The sequence below is a fragment of the Rhinatrema bivittatum genome, chromosome 1 (genome assembly GCF_901001135.1).
Source record: "Rhinatrema bivittatum chromosome 1, aRhiBiv1.1, whole genome shotgun sequence".
Lineage (NCBI taxonomy): Eukaryota > Metazoa > Chordata > Amphibia > Gymnophiona > Rhinatrematidae > Rhinatrema > Rhinatrema bivittatum.
In genome coordinates this window covers 614,848,366-614,873,442 of record NC_042615.1, presented here as the reverse complement: position 1 = coordinate 614,873,442, position 25,077 = coordinate 614,848,366, and the positions used below count along the sequence as shown (strand labels likewise).

General features: G+C 43.7%; 1 protein-coding gene and 1 long non-coding RNA gene across 5 annotated transcripts in view; one reads left to right on the top strand and one right to left on the bottom strand.

The window, feature by feature from the left end:
- Positions 1-18,987, top strand: LOC115073011. The gene is made up of 3 exons (XR_003851917.1): positions 1-120; positions 10,657-10,837; positions 18,722-18,987. It is a non-coding gene; the product is annotated as an uncharacterized LOC115073011 (long non-coding RNA).
- Positions 1-25,077, bottom strand: part of SEMA6A (semaphorin 6A) — a 214,032-nt gene that overhangs the window by 10,413 nt on the left and 178,542 nt on the right. For 2 of the 4 annotated variants that reach the window (XM_029571094.1, XM_029571087.1), the window contains exons 12-17: positions 24,752-24,907; positions 23,608-23,784; positions 22,829-22,969; positions 22,625-22,705; positions 19,935-19,993; positions 19,468-19,488 (exon numbers count right to left, since the gene is read on the bottom strand). In XM_029571094.1, coding sequence (XP_029426954.1) covers positions 19,468-19,488; positions 19,935-19,993; positions 22,625-22,705; positions 22,829-22,969; positions 23,608-23,784; positions 24,752-24,907 — 635 coding nt within the window. Of the gene's footprint in view, positions 1-12,538; positions 12,701-19,467; positions 19,489-19,934; positions 19,994-22,624; positions 22,706-22,828; positions 22,970-23,607; positions 23,785-24,751; positions 24,908-25,077 lie in introns of all 4 variants that reach the window. The other 2 variants (XM_029571069.1, XM_029571077.1) reach the window with 2 other exon arrangements.

Below are 25,077 nucleotides of genomic sequence, written 5' to 3'. Positions count from 1 at the left end.
CGTTATGGAGAAGTGCATTGTATGCTGAGCTTAAATTACAAGGAGATTATCCCCCACAGAGCCTTTCCCGGCATGGTACAGCAGCTGTACGAGGGACATTTTCTCGTCTCAGGAAACAAGGTAAACAGAATCAGCTTGTTATGAAACCTATTTGTGGCTCTGCAGTCTCTCTCTTTCTTTTCAGTTTTCTCTTTGTTTTTCAGTTAAAAAAAACAAAAACACAAGTGCAGAACTTTAAGAAAAGATACGTCATAGTCATTAATTTTAACATACACACAGATTAGACCAAGCCTTTGATCACTCTCTGAACCTATGAACCAAGGGTCCTATCCTAGGTATAGGTGAGATTCAAACTCCCTCCTGACTGGCGGGAACTGGTTTAACCAAAATATTACAATCTGCAACTGACTGTCCCAGTGGGACTTGAACAGAATCCAAATACAGATAACCAACTTGCAAAAACTTTAGCTGAATGTGGCTTGGCTTGTGCCATTTCACCCAGTTCACTGAACCTGGACAAGGCTGGCTCCGATTCAGGATGCTGACATGATATCTTTCTGTAGTAGGATTGCTGCCAAAAGTCACAGGTTAACCAGGAAAACTGTCTAGGGCCTGGATAATCTTCCTGACCTTGGGAAAATCTGAGCCAGTTTATATTGTCAGTGCTTGTCAGCTCAATTAAAAATTTTAACTGAGTTAAGCATGCTAAACCCGAGTGAGTGATAACACTTCAGATTTTAATTCTCTTTGGATTTCAGACAACTTGGCAAGCTGGACAAAATTCAAAGCCAGGATGAGCCTGCCCCAGCAGAGAGATGCAGATGGCTTCCCCATCCCTACCCTATCCAACCCTAGTTATAAGGCAGCTCAGTGTATTGTCAAGGTGACGTGCTGGCGCCTGAGAGGGAAGGCTGATGTCTTTGGCCAAAACTAAGCACCAAGGAGTGTAGTGTTTTGGGATTTGTAAGGAGCAGAGCATCTCAATTTGCCTAGCAAACTTCCTCAGAAGGAACTGTGGGTAGTAGAAATCAGAAACATTTATTTCGAAATATATTGGATCATCTTCAAAGGGTCTTCCCTGGATAAAGCAGAGCTGGCCGCACCGAAATGGATCTTTTACAAAAATGCCCACCCAATATGCGGATAAATGTAGGCGTGTATGTCCCGTACACATGTAAGTTTACCTGGACTGAGCCAAGGTATTCCTAGGGGTGTAATTAGGGAGGGGTTTGGACTTGTGCGCATACTTTTTGGATTTTAAAAAAGTATATTTTCAAGAAAATGTGTGCATATGATTTAGCAGGTGTAACGTGTGGGTAGGTTTGGTGGCATGAATTACAAAGCAGAGCACATGTCCATGAAGTCCTGGTTAAAAAATGGTGTGACTTGGGTGTGTTTTTGCCGACTTTCTTGTATGGGTTGTTTGAAAATGACTTCCTGGATGGCTTTATGTATGCATAAATTGCCTCCTTTTTGCTACCATGACACTGCATGGCTCACGGGCTCCTCATGAAAGGTTGAGCATGGCGGCAGATAGTTTGGGCTGTCCTGTGTTTCTTCCCTTTTATATTTCATGTAGAAAGTGTTGTGTCCGTCGGTTCCCGACGCCCTCTCTCCGCCTTCCTTACCTCTTTGGCACCTCCCTCTTCATCTGCAGGAAGACTGGCTGCCGCGGCGTCCTTCTGCCGAGGTCCTCCGGCGTCCCCGGATGGCTAGATGCTGCAACCCGCCATGTTTCCTGGAGGCCTAGGGGCATGGCCCCGACTGAAGTACCGGCGATGGCGCGAACCTCGGGGGTGTCCCCTGAAGATGACGTCACCCGCGACGGATATATAAGGTCATAGAATTTGCTAACAGATTGAGTTAGCAAGGAATGACTATGGACTCGCTTCGACTTTCCAAGCTACTCTGCCTCTTCGGACTTACTAGGGTACCTGCTCCTCGGGGCCTCGCTCTCTCCTTTGTTTTTCAGGTGACAGTCTGGAACCGCTACTCGCTCCTCGAAGGCCCTCATTCCCAGACTTACTCAGTACTCTCTTCTGCCTGGAAGTCATCACTGCCAACTACATCAGTGAGTTACCATCGCTCTCTCAGAGCTTTCCCTGGAACCAGGTACTCGCTCCTCGAAGGCCTATACATTCCAGCTCCTGGGCTTCTATGAGACATTGTGTGAGTGTTACCATCAGGTTCTATCCATGAACTCTGCATACCCAGCCTACTCACTATATTTCAGTTTCTGTACAGCTCTGCCTCCAGGGATCGCTGTTCCAGTATCTGAGGGACTACAGCCCAACCGGGCATTCCAGCTCACTACTGCCACCTCTGGTGGTTCAGTATACTGTCTAATAAAAGAACTAGTGTGTGTCTGTCTCCATACTCTGAGCCTGACCAGTGGTCCCTCTCAGGATCTTCTCCCGGGGGCGTGGTCATCTGCCACCGGTCCAAGGATCCACCCACAACTCTCCTAAATAACAACAGATTGCTAATCCCAAGCAGACTGTTAACTCCAAACTGAACAGATTGCTAACTCCATGGATCCGGCACAACTGAATGCCTTGCAGGCCATACGGGCCTGGCCCAGCGCATTATGGAGCAGCAAGACGCCTTGGAGAAACTTACTGCAGCATTTCATCAGCTACACACACAGAAGGCTCAAGGCACAGCCTCCAACCAAGAAGGTCAGTCACAGGAGGTAACTTTAAAGACTGCTGTACCACTGGTGGCTCCAATCCGCTTTTCTGGAGAAATCCAGAAGACCCGGGGCTTTTTGAACCAGTGCTGCATGCACTTTGCCTTACAGCCGTCTCTATTTCCTACAGCTCTCTCCAAGACTACCTACATCCTTTCATACCTGGATGGTAGGGCCTTGTCTTGGGCATCTACCTTGTGGGAACGCAAGGACTCCATTTTGCAGGACATAGAAGGATTTATGGACTTATTTAAATCCGTTTTCGATGACCCTGCTTGAATGTCTGTAGCCGGTTTTGCTTTAGTGGATTAGAAGCAAGGCAGCAGATCATTGGCTGAATTCGCCATCGAGTTTAAAGCTCTTGCGGCAGAGCTACGCTGGGATCCCAGATGTCTCAAGACTCTCTTTTGCAGAGGCCTGGATAACTGTTTAAAGGATGAGCTGGCTGCTCGCCAGACACCTGACTCACTGGACGAATTAATATCCTTGAAACAGGCCAGTGCTGCCTCTATACTGCGGATGGTTCCAGTAGTCCCTGCTGCCAATACAGATGAACCTATGCAAATTGGTCATGGACACTTGACTTCCAAGGAGAGAAGATTTTGGAAGAAGCACAGCCTTTGCAAGTACTGTGGTCAGCCCGGCCATGATGTTTTTACTTGCTCTACTCGTCCGAAAGCACATACGGGCCAAAGTCCTACAGGAGGACTATTCTTAGGCTTTACTGCGCCCTCTCTTACGCTCACTCTCCCAGTCTCCTTGACCTACGGACCAATCACGGTTCAGACTCCTGCCCTGGTGGACTTGGGGGCAGGAGGCAACTTCATTTTCAGAAGTCTAGTGGAATATTTGAGGATCCCCCTCATCAAGTTGAAAAACCCACTACGATTATCCTCCATTCATGGAGAGCCCTTACCGGGAGATGTGTCTTGCCAAACCGAATCAGTTACTCTCCACACTGGAGCTCTTCATACAGAATCACTCTCTTTCTTCATACTGGAAAAGGCTGTGCACCCTATCATCCCGGGGTTACCCTGGTTGCAAGTACTCTAACCCCAATTTGACCGGGCATCTCTGGATCTCTCCCACTGGGGCCCAGAATGTTATGGGAAATGCCTTAAGGAGATATCACCTATTATTGGCATGCCTGCGACTCCAGCAGTACTGGGACTGCCGCTCCAGTACACCCCCTTCGGGGATATCTTCTCCAAAGAAGTAGTTGATATGCTTCCTCCACAGGAGCCCTATGACTGTGCCATACGACAGAAGTCTAAAACTGAGTCTCCGAAAGGTGCACTCTCTCTCAGCATTTGAGAATAAAGCAACATCGGAAGACATTGAAGAAAATCTCCAGAAGGACTTTATCCGATCATCTGAGTCGCCAGCTGGTGCGGACACTTGTTTTGGGGGAAAGGAAGACAATACACTAACCAGTGAAGGTTCTTCAATATCTCAAGTCGAAGACAATAAACTAACCAGTGAATGTTCTTCAATATCAAGACGAAAATAATACACTAACCAAGGAATGTTCTTCAATATCTCAAGACGAAGACAATACAATAACCAGTGAATGTTCTTCAGTATCTCCAGACAAAGATGATACTATTCCTAGTGAACTATCCTTTATATCTCAAGACTCATTTATCACCAATACAGAAGACGAATTAGAACTCAAAATCACAGAGATTCTGGATGTTAGTAAAAGAGGCAGGACCTTTGAATACCTTCTAAAGTGGGAAGGTTTCGGCCCCGAAGTGATCTCTTCGGAGCCTCAGACCAATATCCTGGACAAAGAGATGCGCATCCTTCAAAACTTAAGCCTGGTACCCGAAGAGGAAATCACCCTTTGAAGGGGGTACTGTTGTGTCCGTGGGTTCCCGACGCCCTCTCTCCGCCCTCCTTACCTCTTTGGCGCCTCCCTCTTCATCCTCGGGAAGATTGGCTGCCGTGGCTTCCTTCTGCCGAGGTCCTCTGGCGTCCCCGGACCGGCTAGACGCTGCAAACCACCATGTTTCCTGGAGGCCTAGGGGCACGCGCGCGGCACAGCCCCGACTGAAGTACTGGTGATGGCGCGAACCTCAGGGGTGTCCCCCGAAGATGACATCACCCGCGATGGATATATAAGGTCTTAGAGTTTGCTAACAGATTGAGTTAGCAAGGAATGACCATGGACTCGCTTTGACTTTCCAAGCTACTCTGCCTCCTCAGACTTACTAAAGGGTCACTCTACCTAAGCTACTCTGCCTCCTCGGACTTACTAGGGGTACCCGCTCCTCGGGGGCCTCACTCTCTCCTTTTTTTACAGGTGACAGTCTGGAACCGGTACTCGCTCCTTGAGGGCCCTCATTCCCAGACTTACTCGGTACCCTCTTCTGCCTGGAAGTCATCACTGCCAACTACATCAGTGAGTTACCATCGCTCTCTCAGAGCTTTCCCTGGAACCAGGTACTCGCTCCTCGAGGGCCTATACATTCCAGCTCCTGGGCTTCTATGAGCATTGTGTGAGTGTTGCCATCTGGTTCAGTACATGAACTCTGCATACCCTGCCTACTCACTATATTTCAGTCTCTCTACAGCTCAGCCTCCAGGGATCGCTGTTCTAGTATCTGAGGGACTACAGCCCAACCAGGCATTCCAGCTCACTACTGCCACCTCTGGTGGTTGAGTATACTGTCTAATAAAAGAAATAGTGTGTGTCTGTCTTCATATGCTGAGCCTGACCGGTGGTCCTTCTTGGGATCTTCCCCCAGGGGCGTGGTCATCTGCCACCGGTCCAAGGATCCACCCACAACTCTCCTAAATAACAACAGATTGCTAATTCCAAGCAGACTGTTAACTCCGAAATGAACAAAAGTCATCATGAAATCTTCAGAAGTCATCATGAAATTCTCTGCCACCCTTCCTCTTTCCATCCTGCCTTATTTTAAACAGTGTTGAGCTATTTGCACGATTGGGAAAAGTCAAACATGGTGATGCACGTTGGATTTCACCTACATAAGCCTGTGATTGCCTCAAATAATTACAATGGAGAAATTACTTACCTGATAAACAGTTGGAGATGGAGTCAGATTTCAAGCTGACGTCAGCATTACATATACCCCTGCAGGAAACTCTGCTCTTCAGTATTCTCCTCGAAAAGCAATTATGGATATATGTGTGTTTGAATAACTTGATTAACTTGAACTGGTTGATGTGAATTCTAGCTGGAGTCCGCTGGTGCACTCAACCAAAAAACGCCGACACCTGGTAGCTATGGGTGTCCTAACTAGGGGTAAAGCGTGGCTTACTCGTCTTGTCTTGCTCTCTGGGATTATTACCCAAGGTTTCCGTATTCTGAGGCAGCCGTGGGCGGGATACTGAGTCCATCTGTCTACACTAAGGAAAACAAAATTATCAGGTAAGTAATTTCTCCATTTCCTAGCATGTAGCAGATGGACTCAGGACCAATGGGATGTACAAAAGCTACTCCCGAACCGGGTGGGATGCTGCCCGTGGCCCACTTAGTACTGCCCTTGAAAATGCTGTGTCCTCCCAGGCCTGAACATTCAGGCGGTAGAACCTCGAGAAGGTGTGAATGAAGGACCATGTCGCCGCCCGACAGATCTCGGCAGGTGACAGCATCTTGGTTTCTGCCCAGGACATTGCCTGGGCTCTAGTGGAATGGGCCTTGACTTGTAGAGGTGGAGGCTTCCCTGCCTCTAAGTAGGCTGCCTTGATTACTTCTTTGATCCAGCGGGCTATGGTTGCCCGCGAGGCCGCTATGTGCGCCTAGGAAGGGGTGCGCGCGCCACTGTGCGCCCAGGCTTAATTTGTGCGCCCAAGCTTAATTTGTGTGCCTGGCGCCGTTGAGCGTGCCGCTGTGTGCCTGGCACCTTTGTACACATCACTGTGCGCACGGTACAGATGCGTGCACTGCTGTGCGCCCAAGTAGTTTATGCGCCCAGCTCGCTGCTGTATGCATGGCTCAGTTGTGTGGACAATATGGCAATCAAGGGGGGGAGATGGCGCCGGCGACCACACGAGCAAGATGGCAGCCCCCTGGCAGGGTCTCCACGAGGGAGGACCCTTGTACCGAATCGGGGTCTAGCCTGGACAGGGCTGTTCAACCCGATGGGGCAGATGCCGGAGGGCGATCTGTGCGGCTATCCGAGCCTCGGAGACCAGACACTTTAAGAAAAGTTTTCTACCTTACCTTGTCTCAGCATTTCCCGGTCTCTTGCTGGGCGGTCTCCGGCTGCGGGGGAGAGGGAAATACCTTCACCGCCGCGCTCGGAATTGCACCCGCTGCCTCTCAGCCACTCCCATTCCTGGGGGCTATGTCCACGCCGGGAACCGGTTACTGGATCGAGGCTTACCTCTGAGGCATCTCGGAAATCACCTCAGAAATTCTAGACTGGGGGAGGGACCCTTAGGTATCACCGCAGGAAAGCGGGGCTCGTCTTGTAGAGGTAAGATTTTGGAATTTTCTTTCTTCTTTGGTTTGGATTTTCTAACGCTGTGCAAGCGTGTGTAGAGTCCCAAACTGCTAAGGAGATGGAGAAATACTGAAGAGCAGAGCTTCCTGCAGGGGTATATGTAGTGCTGACGTCAGATTGAAATCTGACTCCATCTCCAACTGCAATCAGGAGCACACTATACCCATTGGTCCTGAGTCCATCTGCCACACGCTCGGAAAAGAGGAATTTTACTTGATCTTGGTAACTATCTACACACGCACATGGATCACTCATCCAATGAAATCTTTTTTTTTTAATTTAAAGGGATTAAAAATATAGAAATGCATCATTCTTTTTTATACTACGTTTGAGGGCAAACAGGGTACAGCTGTACTAATTAAAAAGCCTTTTATTAAATGTCCCAGATGTTTAATTAATAAGACGGTGCCCTGCACATTGTATTCTCTGAGGACATGGGAAAGAACTATTAAGCTGTCATAAAATGATGCTCTGTGCATTGTAGAGGCAGGCTGAAATTTTATAAGTATTGGCTATGTGGATGAGATTATTAAAATATCACATTTTAAGCCTTTGCAAAAGCAAAATGCCTTGGATCTGATACTTTATAGGAACAAATAGAATCCTGTCTACCCCTTTTAATAAAACATGGACTTCCTTTAAAAAAAAAAAAATCAATAATGTTAAGAACATATTGCATTACATTTTTTCAATAAAACAGACTATAAAAACAATGATTTTCTTTTTTTAATGTTATATGAAAAGACAGTAGGCAAATCTTTCAAGCAAACCAGGCCCTCCCATGTGAATTTAATCAATTCCAATGATAGCAGCCAGGGCTTCTCCTGCAATGAAGGAAGCAGCAGAAGGAAATGTGACCAATCCAGCAAAGTGAAAGCCTGGACTGAATCTAATTTATCAAGCCTGTGATTAAAGGGCAGGCTGGGGAGGCTCCAGACATCCAGGGACCATGAGACAAAAAAAAAAAAGAGGGGAGGGGAGGGGAGAGACGGCTGCGTTTTGGCTAAGGAAGGACTAGAAGAGCATTTCTAGAGAAAGGCAGCAAAGGGATAAGAGACAACAGATGAGGAGGGCCTGTAGGGCAATGAAGGGAAAGGTCAGTTCACAGTGAAGAAAATGACTGATTTCGTTTTCTTCAATTGCTCTCCACGGTAGTGTTATTTTTAATATACTATGTTACGTTAGTATGACTACAAATATGCAAGCAATGCGGCGATGCGGTACCTACGGTGGATAAGGCCTTGGAACCATTCCACAGATGGAGCTGTGAATGGATATTTTATGCCTTCTGAGGGAGGGAGGGAGGGAATTCTACGTACAATGGCAGCAGAAGGGGGGAGTTAGGCTGACAAAAGGAGGTTTAGCTTCTACTTCTATTTTAACAAAGGTGAAAGACACACAGAGTTAAAGAACACCAAAAAGCACAGCAAGGAAGAAATCAATTATACTCAGGAATTGGGTTTTTTTTGTTTTTTTTTTACATTAATGATATTATTTTTAAACCTGTGGTTTATCACAGCCAACTACCTTCAGATTTGGCTAGGAAAAACTCATCTTTTCAAGAATTGAATTTAACAAGACAAATAAGCATCAGTGGGCATTCTGCAATCAGCCTACCTATAATTTTGGCTGTATGAAAAATTTGAGGCGTCTCAGAACAGCAATTCCGGAGTATATTCAAGATACTCAAGTTGTGGTACACAAATGTCACATCCCCATGAGACAATCCACTTAAAGGTCTCTCCCCCACCCCCACCTGCACTGTAGGTGTTCCTAGAGATGTTTGGACCGAATCAACCTCTAAAAACCATATGGATGTGACATTACTGAAGCACCAATGTCACAGAAAACAAAGAAGCAAGTGGGATTGAGAATTAGTGTACAGAAAGCACTCACCAGAAGCAAGGAAAACAAAATAAAAAAAAAAAAGAAATTTAAAAAAAGAAAGAATATCTTTGAAAGGAATAGCAAAACCACTAAATAATACCACACAGCACTTTGCAGAACAAAAACAAATGAAAACAAATTTAACCAATTAAAAGAAAAGTTAAAACATTCTGCAAAAGTGAAAAACAAAACCCAGTGTGAAAGAACGGCAAGCTTCCCTTGTATTTCCAGACTCACTGCCTTTCCTCTTCCGGCTACTTGCCATTCTGGAACCAAGAGTGGCCGGACAGAGGCAGTCACAGAGTAAGAGCACACAGATACATAGTGATGGTAAACACCCATGCGGAAACCTCTGCCACCATTGTTTTTCCTGCGTATACACTGCTTCCAGCTTGGCCAACATTCATAAAATAAGCCCAAAAAGAATGTATGATCTACTAAAAGGGAACGAACTGAGGCACTTTTGAAAGTCATCACTCAGTGGAGAGGGCAGTGCAGGCCACCGTGCCATTCAGTGCCCTGGAAGAAGGAAGCATTTCCAGCAACGTCTAAGAATCTGATCCTGCTTTCCCTTCAGTTTCGCTCAGAAACTCTTGTGTTTACTTTCCTGCAGGCCTTCCTGGCATGAAAGATGCGTCATCCACTCTAAATGGGTATGGAACCACATATAACAAATAATGACATTAGACTTCCCAAACAGCTGAGCTGATCCTTGTCAGCAAATGGAAAATAGACATTAGATGGTTCCCCAGTATGGGTAATAGAAACTGATAGTCTATTTTGGGGTAAAACCTTCAGTACTAGTTGCAAAATGAAAATCATGCACGGGGCCCAGGGCTTTTTTTTAAATTTGAAAATAAACCCAGGTTTTTTCTGGAACAGCAAAACCATTTTGTACTTAAACTGTTTTCTTTTTCATCCTTATGAAAGGCAGAGAGAGAGGTTGTCTTTTGCACAGTTGCTCAATATTTATTGACAGAAAAAGCAACAATTAAAGGCTATTCCAGAGTGAATATTTAGGATGCTTCAAGTTGTGTTTTTATTGCCCTGCATTTCTTCTTGATTAGACTAATTATTTTTACTTTTTGCATACTGCTCTTTCAGTGGACTAGGTTACAAGAGTTGAAGTCTTATCATAGCACTATCGGGCCACATCTGGGAGCGCTATCTAAGTGATCATAAGACATTTCCAAACTTGAAGAAATCACTGTAGCAGTATTGGGAGATGGGGGCCAGCCTGGTGGCTGAGTGGCAGTGCCATGCCCTACCGTGCAGGAGACCTAGATTCACCTCCTGGGCCTGGCTTCTGCTCATGAAGCTAGCCTGGGCTGAGGACTGCATGGAGACACAGCTCCCAGCTCATGCGGGGAGAGAGGTTCACTCACTGCACGACACCGATTATTGGTGCATCTGCACCAGGCTTCAGAAAGAGCCACAGGACGACTGCTGAAACGGCTGGGCTAGATGGGAAAAAGCGGGATACTAAGGAAAAAAAAGATGGATTCCCTAAGTGGCTCACTTTAACGCAACACGTTTTTACATAATGTATCTGTGAGTTACAACATAACTGTAAATATCCCTCGTTTATTCTAATTTATATTTCAGTCCTGTGGAAATATAACTTTGGAAAGCTTGTGAAAAATCCTCCTTGACCATGAAGAGCCTTGGTAATTGGAAGAACTGCTCTGCTGACCGTCATCAGAATCCCTATTGCAGAAAAACTGAACAGCAGAGAGGAGGTGTTTTAAAAAGAGGAGATGAGGGGCGAGCATGACAATAACAACAGGTACACACAGTTTTTCCCCCAAAAGATAGTAGCTCTAGTTAGATTAATCAATCTATTAACTTGTCAGTTTTATTGTGTCTTCTGTTGATGGTACGCTTCAATTTCCTTTCTTATTTGCTGTAGTACATTTTAATTTGGGATTTTTACATGCTTAGAAATAATACTGTGACCAAGCTTCCTGATTTAAAGATCTCATTTCCTGAGTTTGCTCTTCAGTTGAATTCACCCTTTAAATGTATTCATCTGGAGCCTGCATTAAGATTCTGCTATAGATGAATGCAACAGCTCTATCTGTGTACCTAGATTCATAGTGATAGGAGTGGCCAAATAGCAACTTCAGATACTAATATTTCATTGAAAACTGTTATAGTACTCGTGCACCTAAGGAAAATATTTTGGTTTGCCTTGATGCTTGGCTGCAACAGGGAGCAGCTCAGGTAAAATGGGGTATTCCGAAAAGGCCCGTGGTGTCATTGTCATTCAAAATTAATAGCCAGACTCTAAAATTCCCCCCAATGTATGAAAGCTTGAGGATCCTGTAGAGCAGAGCAAGTATATGTAATGGGGAAGCAGGAGCCAGCCTTCTACTTAAATAGACTATTCCCTACCCTGTCATTGGCCAATAACAGACAAAAAAAGGGTTACAGACATGGTGTGTTGGCTCAGTGCTTCAGTGCAAGAGCTGTGCACTGCTTAGCAGAAGACTGGTGTTCAATTTCTGGACCCAGCTCTTGTTTCCTGGCCTAGCTGGGGCTGGGGAGGCTGCAGAGGCAGCGGTCAGAAACTATGGTGGAAAGAGACTCCCAGCCATCACTCAACAGTGACACCTACTGGCTGGAAAGGGTACCTGCACTCTAGGTTCTGCAGGGAACTGCAATCTGGGATTCCTGATCAAGAAGCCAGGGAAGATGATAATAGCAAAAATAACCCAGGTAGCTTCAAATGAAGGCTCATGGCACCATTGGTTGGTTTTGACTAAGCTCAAAGGAGCAGAAGGACTCTACTGGGTCAAAAAAATACAATAAAAAATAGAAAAGAAATAGTCTTCAGACCAACATGCCGCACATGAAATCACACTATATGCTTTTGCTAAGCTCCAGTGTACTTTCCTTCACTGGGCAGTCTTCTAGCACTCGTATTGGTATCTGGGAAAACTGGAGTACTGTACGCAAACTTTTCAGACTGCTCAAGCCCCTTCTACGCGTGGGACCTAGGAAGAAAGAACTAAGCTGGTCTTGAAAGCTTATGCACAGCATCTTTCGATAATCTTTATGAGGTATTTATGCGATGGCAAGAATTCAATTATTTTAGAAAAGAACCCAACATGAATTTAGTACCCAGAATGTAAAGTGACTCCCTCCCTCAGCCTATGTATGGTTTAACCATGTTTCTTTGAAGTCCTTGCTTCTCCAAGAAAGCAAAGATTACATACAATCATCTACACCATATATTTGTTTTCTGTGGTTTCCATAGTCGGTGCATAATCTACGTGCAGGATCAGTTATTTAGATTTTTTTTTTTTTTTGTTTACTTTTTCTGTGATAAGCCTTTAATTACAGTGCAGGAGTTTTTTCATTTTATATTGCCAACAATCCAGCTGGAAGCAGTTATACAGCAGTTCCCCTCCAGAGTCCCATCCCCCTCCCCACCCCCAGCCCCGCCCTGCTAGCATCATAGGAAGAGTCATTTCCAAGGCCTTACCCTTCTTATCTTGGTGGTTATGGGACGAGATCGCCACGTGTGGATCTGTGTTCTCAGATGAGTCGGGAGAGTCCTTCCACTCCAGCATGCGGCCCCTACTATCGTAGCCCTCTCGCGCTTCAGAATGCAAAGTGGTGGTGGGAATTAGGGACTTTGAGTGGCCTGTTTTTAGCATAAGTACAGTTAGAACAATGACACCTCAACTTTGCTAAATAGCAGGCAGTTCTGGTAGGCATTAATATCCATGCTGACACAAAAAAAAAAAATCTCAGCCTAGAAAAATGCCGAGGCAATACCTGGATTTAAAGAGAGTGCACTGGCTGCCACTGCTGGAGAAGGGAGACAATTCTCTTGCATAGAGACGGAAGCCGCAACCATCTTGGTGCAAAAAACTGCTTAGAAAATGTATTGTCTTACCCTGTGCTTTGAAGTCAAGTCAGTCTATCTTGGTAAAAGTAAGATATGAATGCCTATCTACTGAAAATGAATGTACTTATTTAAGAGACGTATATCCTGCGCTATCACTAGCTCTAAGTGGGTAACAATTTAGTCATTGGGAGAGAGGGGAAAGCCTTATGGCGAAAAGGCAGGAAATGGCCATGTGCCATGCTATGTTATAGTATACACTGGCTGCTCAGATGTTAACGTCCTCGCTAACCCTCCAGATTACAGAGCAATTCCTCACACATTTCCATCCTGCAGAGGTTACCAATAATGATATTTGTATGACAGCAGACAGGAGAAATCTTGCAGATGCCACTAGAGAGTTAACCGCACTGAACCCTAGACTTAAGAGTAGTAGTATGTTGAGTGGAAACTCAAGAAACTGCTGGTCTGAAGCTACAGATGCAGAATGTGGAATTGGTCTGTGTGTATAACTAAAGGATCTTTGCTAGTAAGCTGGAGGAATGCACAGACGTACATCTGCAGAAACCCCTAAGTTTAATATCTGCTGGGCTACTAAAAGATATATATATATATATATATATATATATATATATATATATATATATATTTGTTTTTTGCCTCTTGAGAAAGATTGCCATGAATTGGATATCTTCAGATACTGAACCATTTATGTGAAAGAAATTCTGCACAATAAAGGCCAAAGAGATCAATGTGACTTCCCCTGATAGCAATGATTGGGAGTATGAATGAATACAATAACTTGTCTAAGGAATGCATTCACTACTTTTTTTCCCCTTTGGTTGACTGTCTAGAAAAAAATGTTTTTGTTTTTGTTTTTTTCTTGCATACAAAGCTAAATTATCACTCCATCTAGGATTGTTTGAAGTTGTGTTCATTACTGCTGGGCATGCTACTGGAACAGATCAACAGGTTATCTCTCTTCCTGCTCCTGCTAAGATTTTAGAGGTTTTGACCATCCATTTTGATGTGACTAGACTAGGCAGTGTGCTTCAGAGGCATGTTGAGGCTTCAGTTTGCAAGAAACGGGTTTCCTGGCCATGACAGGAGCAGCATGGAAGCAGGCAAGGTCAGAGCATGGACTTCCCCTGGACTGATTTCATAATCAGCCCTGCAGTTGGGCTTCACAAAGTTAAAATGCTGATGACGTCAGCGCCTTCCCTGTTTGGTGCTGATGAACTATTATTTAAAAAAAAAAAAAAAAAAAAAAAAAAAGCCCCTGGGCTGAATATTAATAATCTCTGGGAAAAAAAAAAAAAAAAAAGAAAACGTCTCTGCTCCATATGTTTTTCGGCCTGTGATTTATGATGCCAGCTCACATGCGACTGCACTTCGGATGGTTCGTAAGGGAAGACCTGAATGCAACTGCCTTCTCCTGTGCGACTGGCACTTTTTTCAGAGGAACGGGCCAGATTAGATATGTTATTACTGAGGGTTCAACCTTGAGTAGTTACAGCTAATCATTAAAATGATTAATTTAGCACTACCCCAAGCTGAGGGACCACAATGATAAGGGCACTGCATTATTCTTATCTATTGTGACAGGAAGTGTGGTCCCATCGGCAGACTCTTAATACTTTAAATTAGAGTGCTGTATTTTTTTTTTTAAACAAGTGTTTTCTCATTTCTGCTTCAATAGACGAAGACGCTAAGTAGATTATCTCCTAAAGCTTTCCAGAAAACCACGCAGCACAGCTGCAATTATTGGTAGCGTATAAATGAATGGATTCCCATCCAAACTATTTTGCTTAGCCTTCCAACAATTCTCTATCTTGGCTGCTTTGAAAGCTATCTGAGGCAGCTCCAAATAATTAAACATGGAGCCTTCCAAAGCAAGGAATGGAGCTGAAGCTAAAAGCAGGGGACAGAGCGGGATCCAAGGTAGGGAACAGAGCAGGCATGACCTTTTCCCTATATTTTATTTGGCTGCTCACTGATCAGAAATAACAGAAACAAAGTGGAAACCATGGTTATATTGGGCTTTTTATTATTTTTTAAATATTTTATTAATTTCAAGACTTATTGAAACTCCAGCTTAATGCTTAAGGATCTACAGCACACGAGCATTGGAATGTATGGACCCCGCATATCAGGCAACCGCCCATGAGAAAAGAAGCATCTGAAGGCGCGGCTCAGTAATGGCCATGGAGAGGGTAAAAAAAGCACTGGTGACAAGCACTGGCAATGCTGTTTATATCCCCTCGTAAAATGTGCATTAGTGCCCGGCTCTCTGTAAGCTTCCAGTCAGGAAAGGGGCAGGTGGACAGAGAGAGGCCGCAACTACCTCCAGGCCAGAGACTGCCCTGATGCCGGTACATCTGGTACTAATTCCCTACAAAGAAATTACCTGACCTATACACTACCGATTATACAGAGAAAGTGGCTGGCCAATAGACAACCATGTAGTTCACGGGGGCAAAAAAAAAAAAACAACACATCTCCACAAATGGAAAATGATGGGTATGCTGTAAGAGAAAATGATTGTGTTTATGTGTGCCTATGGGGAGGCAAGTGAGTCATTCTAAACAAAAATGAGTGAAACCACTCAAGCGCAGAGATATCATTTGGAAAATTACATGAATGATGTGCTATATGCTTTACTTCACGGGGGAACAGATTACATAGCTTTTTGAACTCGGCAACGAGAGCTGGAACTAGCGCTTGGGATCTGTAAGGAAGAAGCCCTCTGAGGCCCAGGGGCTTTCCTTTGCAGCAGGCGACCGTATATATCTGTTTGGACTTGGTTTCGAGCCGCCGTTCTGCAGCGATATTCGCTTGTTGTTCTGCGGCCGCCTCAGGTCAGCGGCGGAGCAGAAGGGCGAGCCAAGCAATTTCAAAAATTACAAATCGGTGAAAGCAAGCGCGTTCTTTTAAACCACCCAGGACACGTCTGCTTGAAGCCAGTCAGGTTGACTGGTGTAAAGACAACACCTTTTGCTTGTCATTTCTAAATGAGATTTTGCAGATTGCATCGTTTTGTGGGGCCTTTCCTATGAGATTCTGTACCCACGGCAATCACATCATATTACTGTCTGAGCAGTAGTTGGCGGGGAGGGGAGAGGTGGAGTTACTCCTCTCTAACTGAGGATCCTTGTCAAAGCTATTTTAATACATTTACAGCTAGAGTTGTGTTTAGATTTAAAGAAAAGACCAGGCACTCAATACACCTTCAACTGTTGCTGTACTATGCACAGGCCGTGAAGGGCCCAAAGGATTAGGATGCTCCGTGCACTATCCTATTAAAAACTATAGCAACCTAATTAGGCAATTAAAGGGTAAAGCTAAATCAGTACTACACGGGGAGAGAGGAATGCAGTTAAGGGTAAAATATAAGGGCTCAATTCACCAAAAGGATTGTGTGCATATTTTTCCTGCTCATGTCTTTTTGTCACCTCAGCAAGTTTTACATATTAGCACTACATTAAGAATATGTAGTGCTAATATTGGATACTAGACCTCTATCTCAATACAGGTCCTGTTTTAGGGTTAATGAACATATTTACAATAAAAAAAAAATGATTTTCTAATAAAGAACAATGGGGAAATTTTCAGTAGGGAAAGCTCATTATCAGAGAGAAACTATGTGAGCAAATTGTCTTCCAGAAGATTAGGCCGCCTATATTTCCCCACAGAATGCTTTTTGATCCTTGCTATCTGCTTTCACTATCAAAAGTTCAACAAGCGGAGACAATTCTCTCCTAATGCTCTACAAAAATCCTGCCAGGTTAGCAATCTTCCAATGCAGGATAAAAGTACTTTTCTTTTCCTATTATAGAGACTTAATGCATTATTAATGTGGTATCAGTTTATTAGGCCGATCAAATCATCAAGCAGTGGTCTCTTTTTTTCTTTCATTCTCCCTATTGTGTGATTCAGGAGAGATGAAGAATGGTTAATCCTATTTTCTGCTCTCCATTTGTCCCTGATTCAATAGTATCTGCCCCGAGATGCTTTGCACTCCTGTATTTCAAGTTGGCAGGTAGAGCCCAAGGTCTATATCAAGACCTCACTATGTGCCCCAAGGAGGGGAGATAGTCACAGTAGTGCTGTTGGCATCTTCCTGCTGTTGAAAAAGGGCATTGGAAACATGTATCGGGCCTAGATTTTTCATGCATGCCCAAGGCATTTATTTTTTTTATTCCACATGCAATAATATAACATAGTACATGGGATCTGCCAGGTCCTTGTGACCCAGACTGACCACTGTCAGAGACAGGATGCTGGGCTCGATGGACCTTGGTCTGAGTCAGCAAGGCCTTTGTTATGTTCTTATGTACATGCTGACAGATAAGGACCATTTAGACCTCCCAGTCTGCCCCCAAAATATACTGTAAGTACATTAAGAGTCAAGGTTCCCTTGAGATTTGTAACTAAGGCTGCAAAATTCAAAATGCAGAGTGCCAACTAGTACACCAGAGAAGCACCTCTAAATTTTGACTAGCACTCAAGTTCCAAATCACCAAGCAGTTTAAGGCTTCCTGAGAATCAAATCAGCAATCTTGGGACTAAGCTATCAGGTCATGCCCCCTGATAAAAATACCTACGGGACTACAATATGGAAAAACAGATATACGATCTGTATCACTCTCGCTGTACTACATAATGTAATTTTAAGAGCAAGAATTTCACTTCACACACCTTGGCAGGTATGATGATACAGGGTGTTTTGTGAATGGAAGGCTTAATTTTCCTTTCCATTCCATGCCTGACAAACTCTCTTCAAGAACAAGGCCCTGAATGGTTCTGGTGCTTTGTGTATTTTGCATGCTCAGTGTCAATGTGGCAATTGAATGTGAGTGTGCCAAATGGGTCTGTGGAGCACTGCAAAGTACTTAAGAGAAAGGAATGCTGAGGTTCTTCTCTGTTTTTTTTTTAAACTATTGGTCAAGTGTTGCATAGCCAGAGGTACACAGGGCCTAGTGGTTATGTACGCTCTGTCTCAGGTAAAGGTATTAAATCCAGGCAATAATTAATATCACTGGCAACTCTCCAGCTCTAGAAGCTCCTTTCTGGGTCTCTGGGAGGATTCCCAGCTTCTGGAGGCCCCCACTGTTGCCCTAAGGATCCTGATGGTGCGGCGTGGCAGCAGGGAACAGCAGGGATCCCTTCTCTCTTCTGCAGCGCTCCTCCCACTTTCCTCCACTGTCAATTGGTTGTCAGGGGGATAAGGAGAGCCAATGGGCTGTGGAAGAAGCAGGAGAGGCGGGTGCTTCCTATCTACAACCTCCCCACCACCCTTCTATGCCTGCTAGCACTGTGCTATTATTAAATTGGCCATAGCAGGAGACAGAGAGAGAGAGAGAGAGAAAACAAAGAAGGGAGTGGATAGAAAAAAAAACCAGCAGTGGGAAAGAGCAAAAGGTAAAGAGAATAGGGATCAGCAAACGAGGAAGCGGCTAAAAAGGAAAGAACAAAAGGGGGGAAGAGGAGGAAACACAGCAAAGGGAGAAGCGGTTATGGAGGACATAGAGAGAACGGCAGGGTGACAGAGAAAAGAGGTGAAGATGGTGAAAGCATAGGAGGAGAGGAGGAAGGGGCTCAGGAGGAGAGGCAGACAGCAAGGCAGGAGCCTACACAGAGAAGTGAGGCTGATGAGCACAAGCAGGACTCAGGTAGCTGGTAAAAAAAGCTCCCATGGGATGGAGGAGGGATGGTGGAAGGACAGTAAAACTGTAGGAGAGAAAGAAAGCTGGTAAACATCTTTTGCCAAACATGAAAGTTTTCAAAACTGTCCTATTTTTGTCTGCTTATTCGTAGGTAGTACGATTCTGCAGAGCAGGCACATCTGTGCTTCCTCGGCCATTTGCGGCACTGTGGTATGTAACAGAAAACACTTGTTGAGTTCTCTCTCCCCCTCTGCCTCACCTCCTCCCTCCCCCGAGCAGAACTGAAATGTTCCCGGATATGAACGATGGTTAATGGGGGCACAGCACAGTACTAGAAACGCCTGCCTGATTTCTGCAATAAAGATAGTCCAAGCACCAGCACATAGCAAATAACTCTTTTGCCTTTTAAATGGAGATAAAAACTACCAATTAAAATAAAATATTGCCTTCTTTTTACTTTCCTATGCCGTATGAGCAAATTAAGGTTTCCGATTGTGAGTTTTCTCTTAGCTAAAAACTCTTTACACATCAGATTAATTCAGTGACCTTCAAATGTATTCTAAGAGGGCGTTTAGTAAATTAGGCCGCAGCATGGCAGATGGAAAGGGCTATGTGTGTTCTAAGATGAAAGCAATGAACATAAGGATGGGGAGTTTTAGTTGCTGAATGTTTTAAAAATGTATATAGGACTGACCATGCACTGCACTGTAAAACATATCATGATCTATGGGGAGGGGGGGTCATTGAAATGTCCATGCAAAAAAATTGGGGGTGGGGGAGAAATTGGAAAGAAATGCATTGCCCACAACAAAACAGGATATGAAAATACTTGAAACAAATTAACAGCAGGTGACCCCAGGAAATTAAATTCGAATAGACCTGAAGTGATGTCCTTACCATTCAAAGCCACAAAGGAATCTGAAAGAGAAAACAAAGCAGGAAACTTAGCTCAATCCGAAAGTAGAATCAGAGGCCCCCACATAACGCTTGCTTTTATCAAAATACTCCTCAGGATAGGCTATGGTTTCAGAAAGTACTTTAGAAATGACTTTAAAACTTTATTGCATTAAAAGAAATGCTCTGTTGCAACTGCCTCATGCCACAGCTAACTCAGAGACGCACTCCCCGACAGTATTTAAGCAAAAAATAACGATTCTTTCTTTAACATTTTTTTTAACACACTCGGAGAAAGAACTTTTCTTTTGGGGGGGGGGGGGTAGGGGTGGAAGGTTCTTGTTATTTTGAGTGCTGGATCTGTTCTGTCACTACACATGAATATAATCCCTATCCAGGTAATACCTATTCTGAGCATTCAGAAAGAATCTTTGACCCAAGAAAAACATAGGGGTAGACACTCTGCTTACTTTGGCAGTCGCCCAGGCCTTCTGTATTGCCATGCTCTATGTCTTGCTCAAACGCCACTCTACATGACAAAAGAAAAAAAAAAAGAATACATACACACACATGCATACACACACACAGAAGAAAAAAAAAAAGGAATAGAATGAATTGCAATTTACAAGTAGCGTACGGATCTGCAAACAGAGATAAAGCAGGCAGAGAAAAATTTGCAGCGTCTGATGCGGAATGCAAAGCCAGACACATGCACAAATACTGTATATATGCATAGTTCGGGTCAGCTGAACACTTTATTGCATTCACTGCTTATATCTTTTGCTAACTTATATTTTATTTGTAATTTAAAAGCATTTATCTCATTAAGGAAAAAGCAAAATTTTGTTGCTGGAGTGGACTAAAGTGATATAGGTCCAGGATAAACAATGGAGATGTCATTGCCAAATGAATTAGGTATGCCAACTCCTCAAGTACAGCCAATAATTTTTGGCAAGAGAGACTGGTTAAGCTCAGGTCTGGAAAATTACCTTCTCACTACTATTCCAAAAAAAACAAGGACTGGTGTTCTTGTTTATTCCCTGTTCCCAATATCTTTTATCCCTTTCCCTCTCTAAAATACGTATCCTGTTGTAGAGACCCTAGGCCTCCACTAACCATTTTTCCCTAGCTGAAACTAGGTTAGGATTTTTTTTTAGAGAGAGTAGTTTGCAGACCATCTCTGCAGACACCTCTTCAGAGGCTTGTCTGGACTGGTCAGCAATTTCCTGTGCACGAGGGGAAGTGTGGCTTTTGGTATTTTGATTTGCAACTTTGAATAACAGGAGAGTTTGCTGGAGAGTTCCTGTAGTCCCCACAGCCTGATACAGGGACAGTGGGGGGGGGGGGGGGGGTTTGGGAGATCTTTGGAAGAGAAGGAGAGTAGATGGAGAGATTTCCCAAATTGGGCCCTCAGACTGGAGAGTTTGCCCTGGCCAATACCCCTGGTCTGGAAGGGATTGTCTTGGAGGAGTGGAAAAGGAGTTGGAGAGAGCTGTTTGTGGTTTGTTTGTTTTTCTAAGAGTTTTACTTTTTGGGTTCCTTCTCCTGCCTGAGGAGGATCTGTCACCCCCGTTTTGGGGGCTGCTGTAATTCCCTGCCGCTCAGCTAAGTGACCTGATGGAGAAAAAGAGAGAAGTTATTTTTGCAGAGAGTTTTGTTCCTGTGGTTTTGAGAGGAATTCTTTTGCTACTACTTGCCCACAGAAGGAGGAGAGATCTGGGGATTTTGAACACTTTTTGAGACTATCACCAGAAGTCCAGCTTTTACCATCAGAGAATTGGACTATTTTTGAAAGTATTTTTGGCTGCAGTAAATTTATATTGAACACCCCATCAGAGTGTCCAGCGTCTTTCTTCAGGGTCAAAGATGTCCCAAAGCCAGGACATCGGAATAGTGAGAGCAACTGAGGAGAGACTGAGAGCTTGTGTGTTGAAACCCATCCTTGTGAGATTAGGGACCCGGATACTGAATCTTTCTTCCTGCTGGACCCAGGGCAAGTGGACTGTGTTTGTGTGAGAAGAGGGAGATTTGGGAGTAAAATTTGCCCCGGGGGTGGGGGGACAACAGTGTGTCCCTGAAGATGGGTTTACACTGCAATGCCCAGTAAACCAGAATTAAATAGCAGGAGATAGGTTTGATCTAAATATGTGAAAGCTAACCACATTTTTTGCTTATTGATGACATGTAAAATGCACTGGTACGCTGCCCAAGAATTTGATAGCTAAGGGGCTATGAGATGTATCAGGATCTTTCCTAGGAGAACATGAGAAGATTGTGGCCTTTTCAGAATATGATGGTTAAGGAGCTGCAGGAGCTTCCTGTCCAGAGAAGCAAGTAGCTTAAGACCCTGATTCCAGTTTTCAAGTCAATGAATCGAATGGTGTCCGAGTAATCTGTTGTGATGCTATGAGCCCACTAGAAGCCTCAGGTCACCTCAGAAAATATGTTAGTAGGCACCAGATGGAAGACCTTCACATCAGCCCTTTGGAACTCTTTTCCTCTTGAAATTAGGCTAGAGTCCAACCAACTTTCCTTTTTGAAACATGCTAAAACCTAGCTGTTTAGCTGAATGAGTAGGAGAGTTGGAAGGGATACTGGTTAGGATTGTTGTAATTTGGGTTGGTTGGTTTATTTTACTTTTTTTATTTATGGGTACTGAAGTTACTTTGGGTTTTTGATTGTTCAGATTTATTTGTATACTCTATATTTTACATTGTTGTTAACTGTAAAGTTGGTTAATCAAATTAAAAACATAAATATATATTACCATGTTTCTTACTCTCTGCTTTCGCATGAAGGCACATCAGAAAGGTTGGTTCAATTTTCTCTAGACAAATCATATCTCACCCAATTTGAACTCCTTTTGTATTTAATCAGTTAATATTATGGTAATATAGCTGGCCCAGAAATGCTCCTTGGGACTAATGGGGCCAAATTTTGTTTTGATTTTGGTTCTCTTTTGACACTAAGGGCAAATCATCAGTTCTTGTAACTACAGAATTCAAGTGAGAATAATGTAAACATGAATTGCCTTCCATTTCCACTCCCATGCTCAGCATGATGTGGTACACTCATTTCTGTTCTGAACATCATTTGGTGATACCTAAACTGTGCCCCAAAACAGGCTGGAGCAGCTTACTGTGCATCACTCACGACTTACCTTGACCCTGGTTCTAGCTGTGTGCATGTTCCCCCTTCTTTCAAATAAACACAATATGGATCTCTGGATGCAACACAAGTCCTTCAGGAAATACAATAAAGTAAAGCTTGTGCTGAGTGGGTCATCCTTCTTGAAATATTTTCAATATTAAAAACAATTCTTTTTCTTTTACAGTTCAATGGTTTGATGATCTCTAGTACATACTTTTTGCATTTGCCATGGCGCTCACATCGTCCAAAGGGAACGCGGATCACGCAGGTAGAGAATGCTACATATAGAGAGCTGCTGTGTTTGTCCAGATACATTCCCACAATCCTCTTGTCTTCCACACCATCATAGTTGCATCTAATTTGATGAAACATATAGACACCTGAGTACTAAAGTATTATCCATTGAGCACTACTTTTCCTATTCTTCTTCACAGATGGAGTCCACGGGTCTAGTCACCCTCTGCCATGCTATCCAGTTAAGCGCAGTTCTTTTGCTTGAGCCAGGGACCTCAATATCCTGGTGAACAGTATTGATCCACATCAACTTTGTCAGTCTTCTTCTGGGTCTCTGCCCCTCTACCTGCATTCCCAATCACATTCCTGCTGATGCAACTTTCATTTCTTCTTTCCATATGTCCAAACCACACTAACCTAATACTAACTTTAGTATATTAAATAGTTTCTTCCTGTTGGTAAATACATACTGTATGTATGTATGTGTGGGTGTGTGTGTGTGTGTATATATATATATATATATATATATACATACAGTATTGGAGATGAAAACAGAAAGCAGGAAGCAGCCTTTAAAAAGAGAACTTGTACATTTTACAAACCAGAAGATGAGGAGCACAACATAAAGAGAGATTCAAAATCAATGTGAAGATTTTGATTCTGACTCTACAGCCATTTAGTTCTACATGACATAAAAAAAACAGAGGTGCAGCAGGAATGTTGCAAGGGATTATTGTAAAGACAAAGGCAAATACACACTTTTCGGGATTGTAAATGTCCATCTCCTCCAGGAAAAGGCTATCATTTAGGAAGCCGCTATTTCCTATCCTTGCCAAGAACTTCAGAACGATTCCTTTCTCTGATCCCAGGAAAACCACAGTGTGGTTGTGATATGGCCCGGCAGCAGTATCTACTGCAATTTTGGTCAAACGGTATCTGCAATGACAACAGTGCATGTTTTTGTTAGTCTGTCATTTTCTGTGACTTTATCCACTTCCAATAATTACTTTGGATTTTGCTTGTAATTGTAAAAAAAAAAAGAAAAACCCACATAATGAGCCTTTTTGGCTGACTCTAGTACATGTGAAGCATTAACAGAACCTCAATCTGTTGGTGGGCTGTGTGTGCCTGTATAAGTTCTCTGTGTTTGGGAGCTGGCCAAAATAGGCATGGACGTCCCTAAACCCTTCCAGTTACAGGCAATGTGGCAGACTGCATGATTGTCTTAACAGAGTAAGAAAATGTTTCAACTGTGTTATTCTGCTCAATTAAAAAGAGCAACATGAAAATCAGTCCACTTATACACTGAGCCATTGTGGCTTAGATGACACATTCCAATGGTTGAAGGATTTCATCTGTGCGATTAAGGAATAATTATGAAAGAGGAGTAAAACATACACTAAGACCTTGGCTAGTCTTCTTTAATTCGCAAGATTAGGCTTGGGACTGGTTGGGCACGATGTTATTTGCGATGATAGCATGAATCACATTATTAACTTGCTAAAGAGAACACATGGTACTGGCACATTCTCTTATCAGACAGTCATTTCCAGATTTGGTTCACATGTACTGAAAGTCCTTAACTTAACCATTGACTCCATCTGTATTTTACCGGAAGTTCTTCACAGCTCGGTTTCCGTGCTGCCCTGTAAACAAACTCCCACGATCAACTTTCCTCGCACCACATTTCCTTTGAGATTTGGTTCCCACACAGCATAGGCCGGAAAGAGCCGAAGCCTTTTTGTAGCCTGAAAACTGCTCTAAGGGTTGTGCAGCATCTGCTCGGCACGGTCATCAGTCCAGCACTGGAACTGTGCCAAACATCTCAAAACACGTTTCAGGAAACAAAGCACGTGAGCTCCTGGAAGGCAATCACATTTCCCCAGCTCTTCCATTCATTTACCTGACCATGGTCCTCAGGAACCAGGGCCTGTTGACAATTGCTGGTACAGCCTCGTCCATAAGGGGATGGGTTTTGATGAAATTTAGGGTATCATCGGGAAAGTCAGTGGAGGTTACGTATCTTTCTAACGATGCAGAGCCAGCGCAGCAACCTGGCCTACAAAAGGATGAATGAAAAAAAAATTGCTTATGCAACAGAACCTGGCATCAGGTGTCTAAATGCTGAGTACCAAAGTGCTTTTAGAGGTAGGTGAACAATGAGGAATAATAAGCAAACACCTCTGCATAACATGCAACAGAACATTTCTGAGGTGTAAAAAACTATTA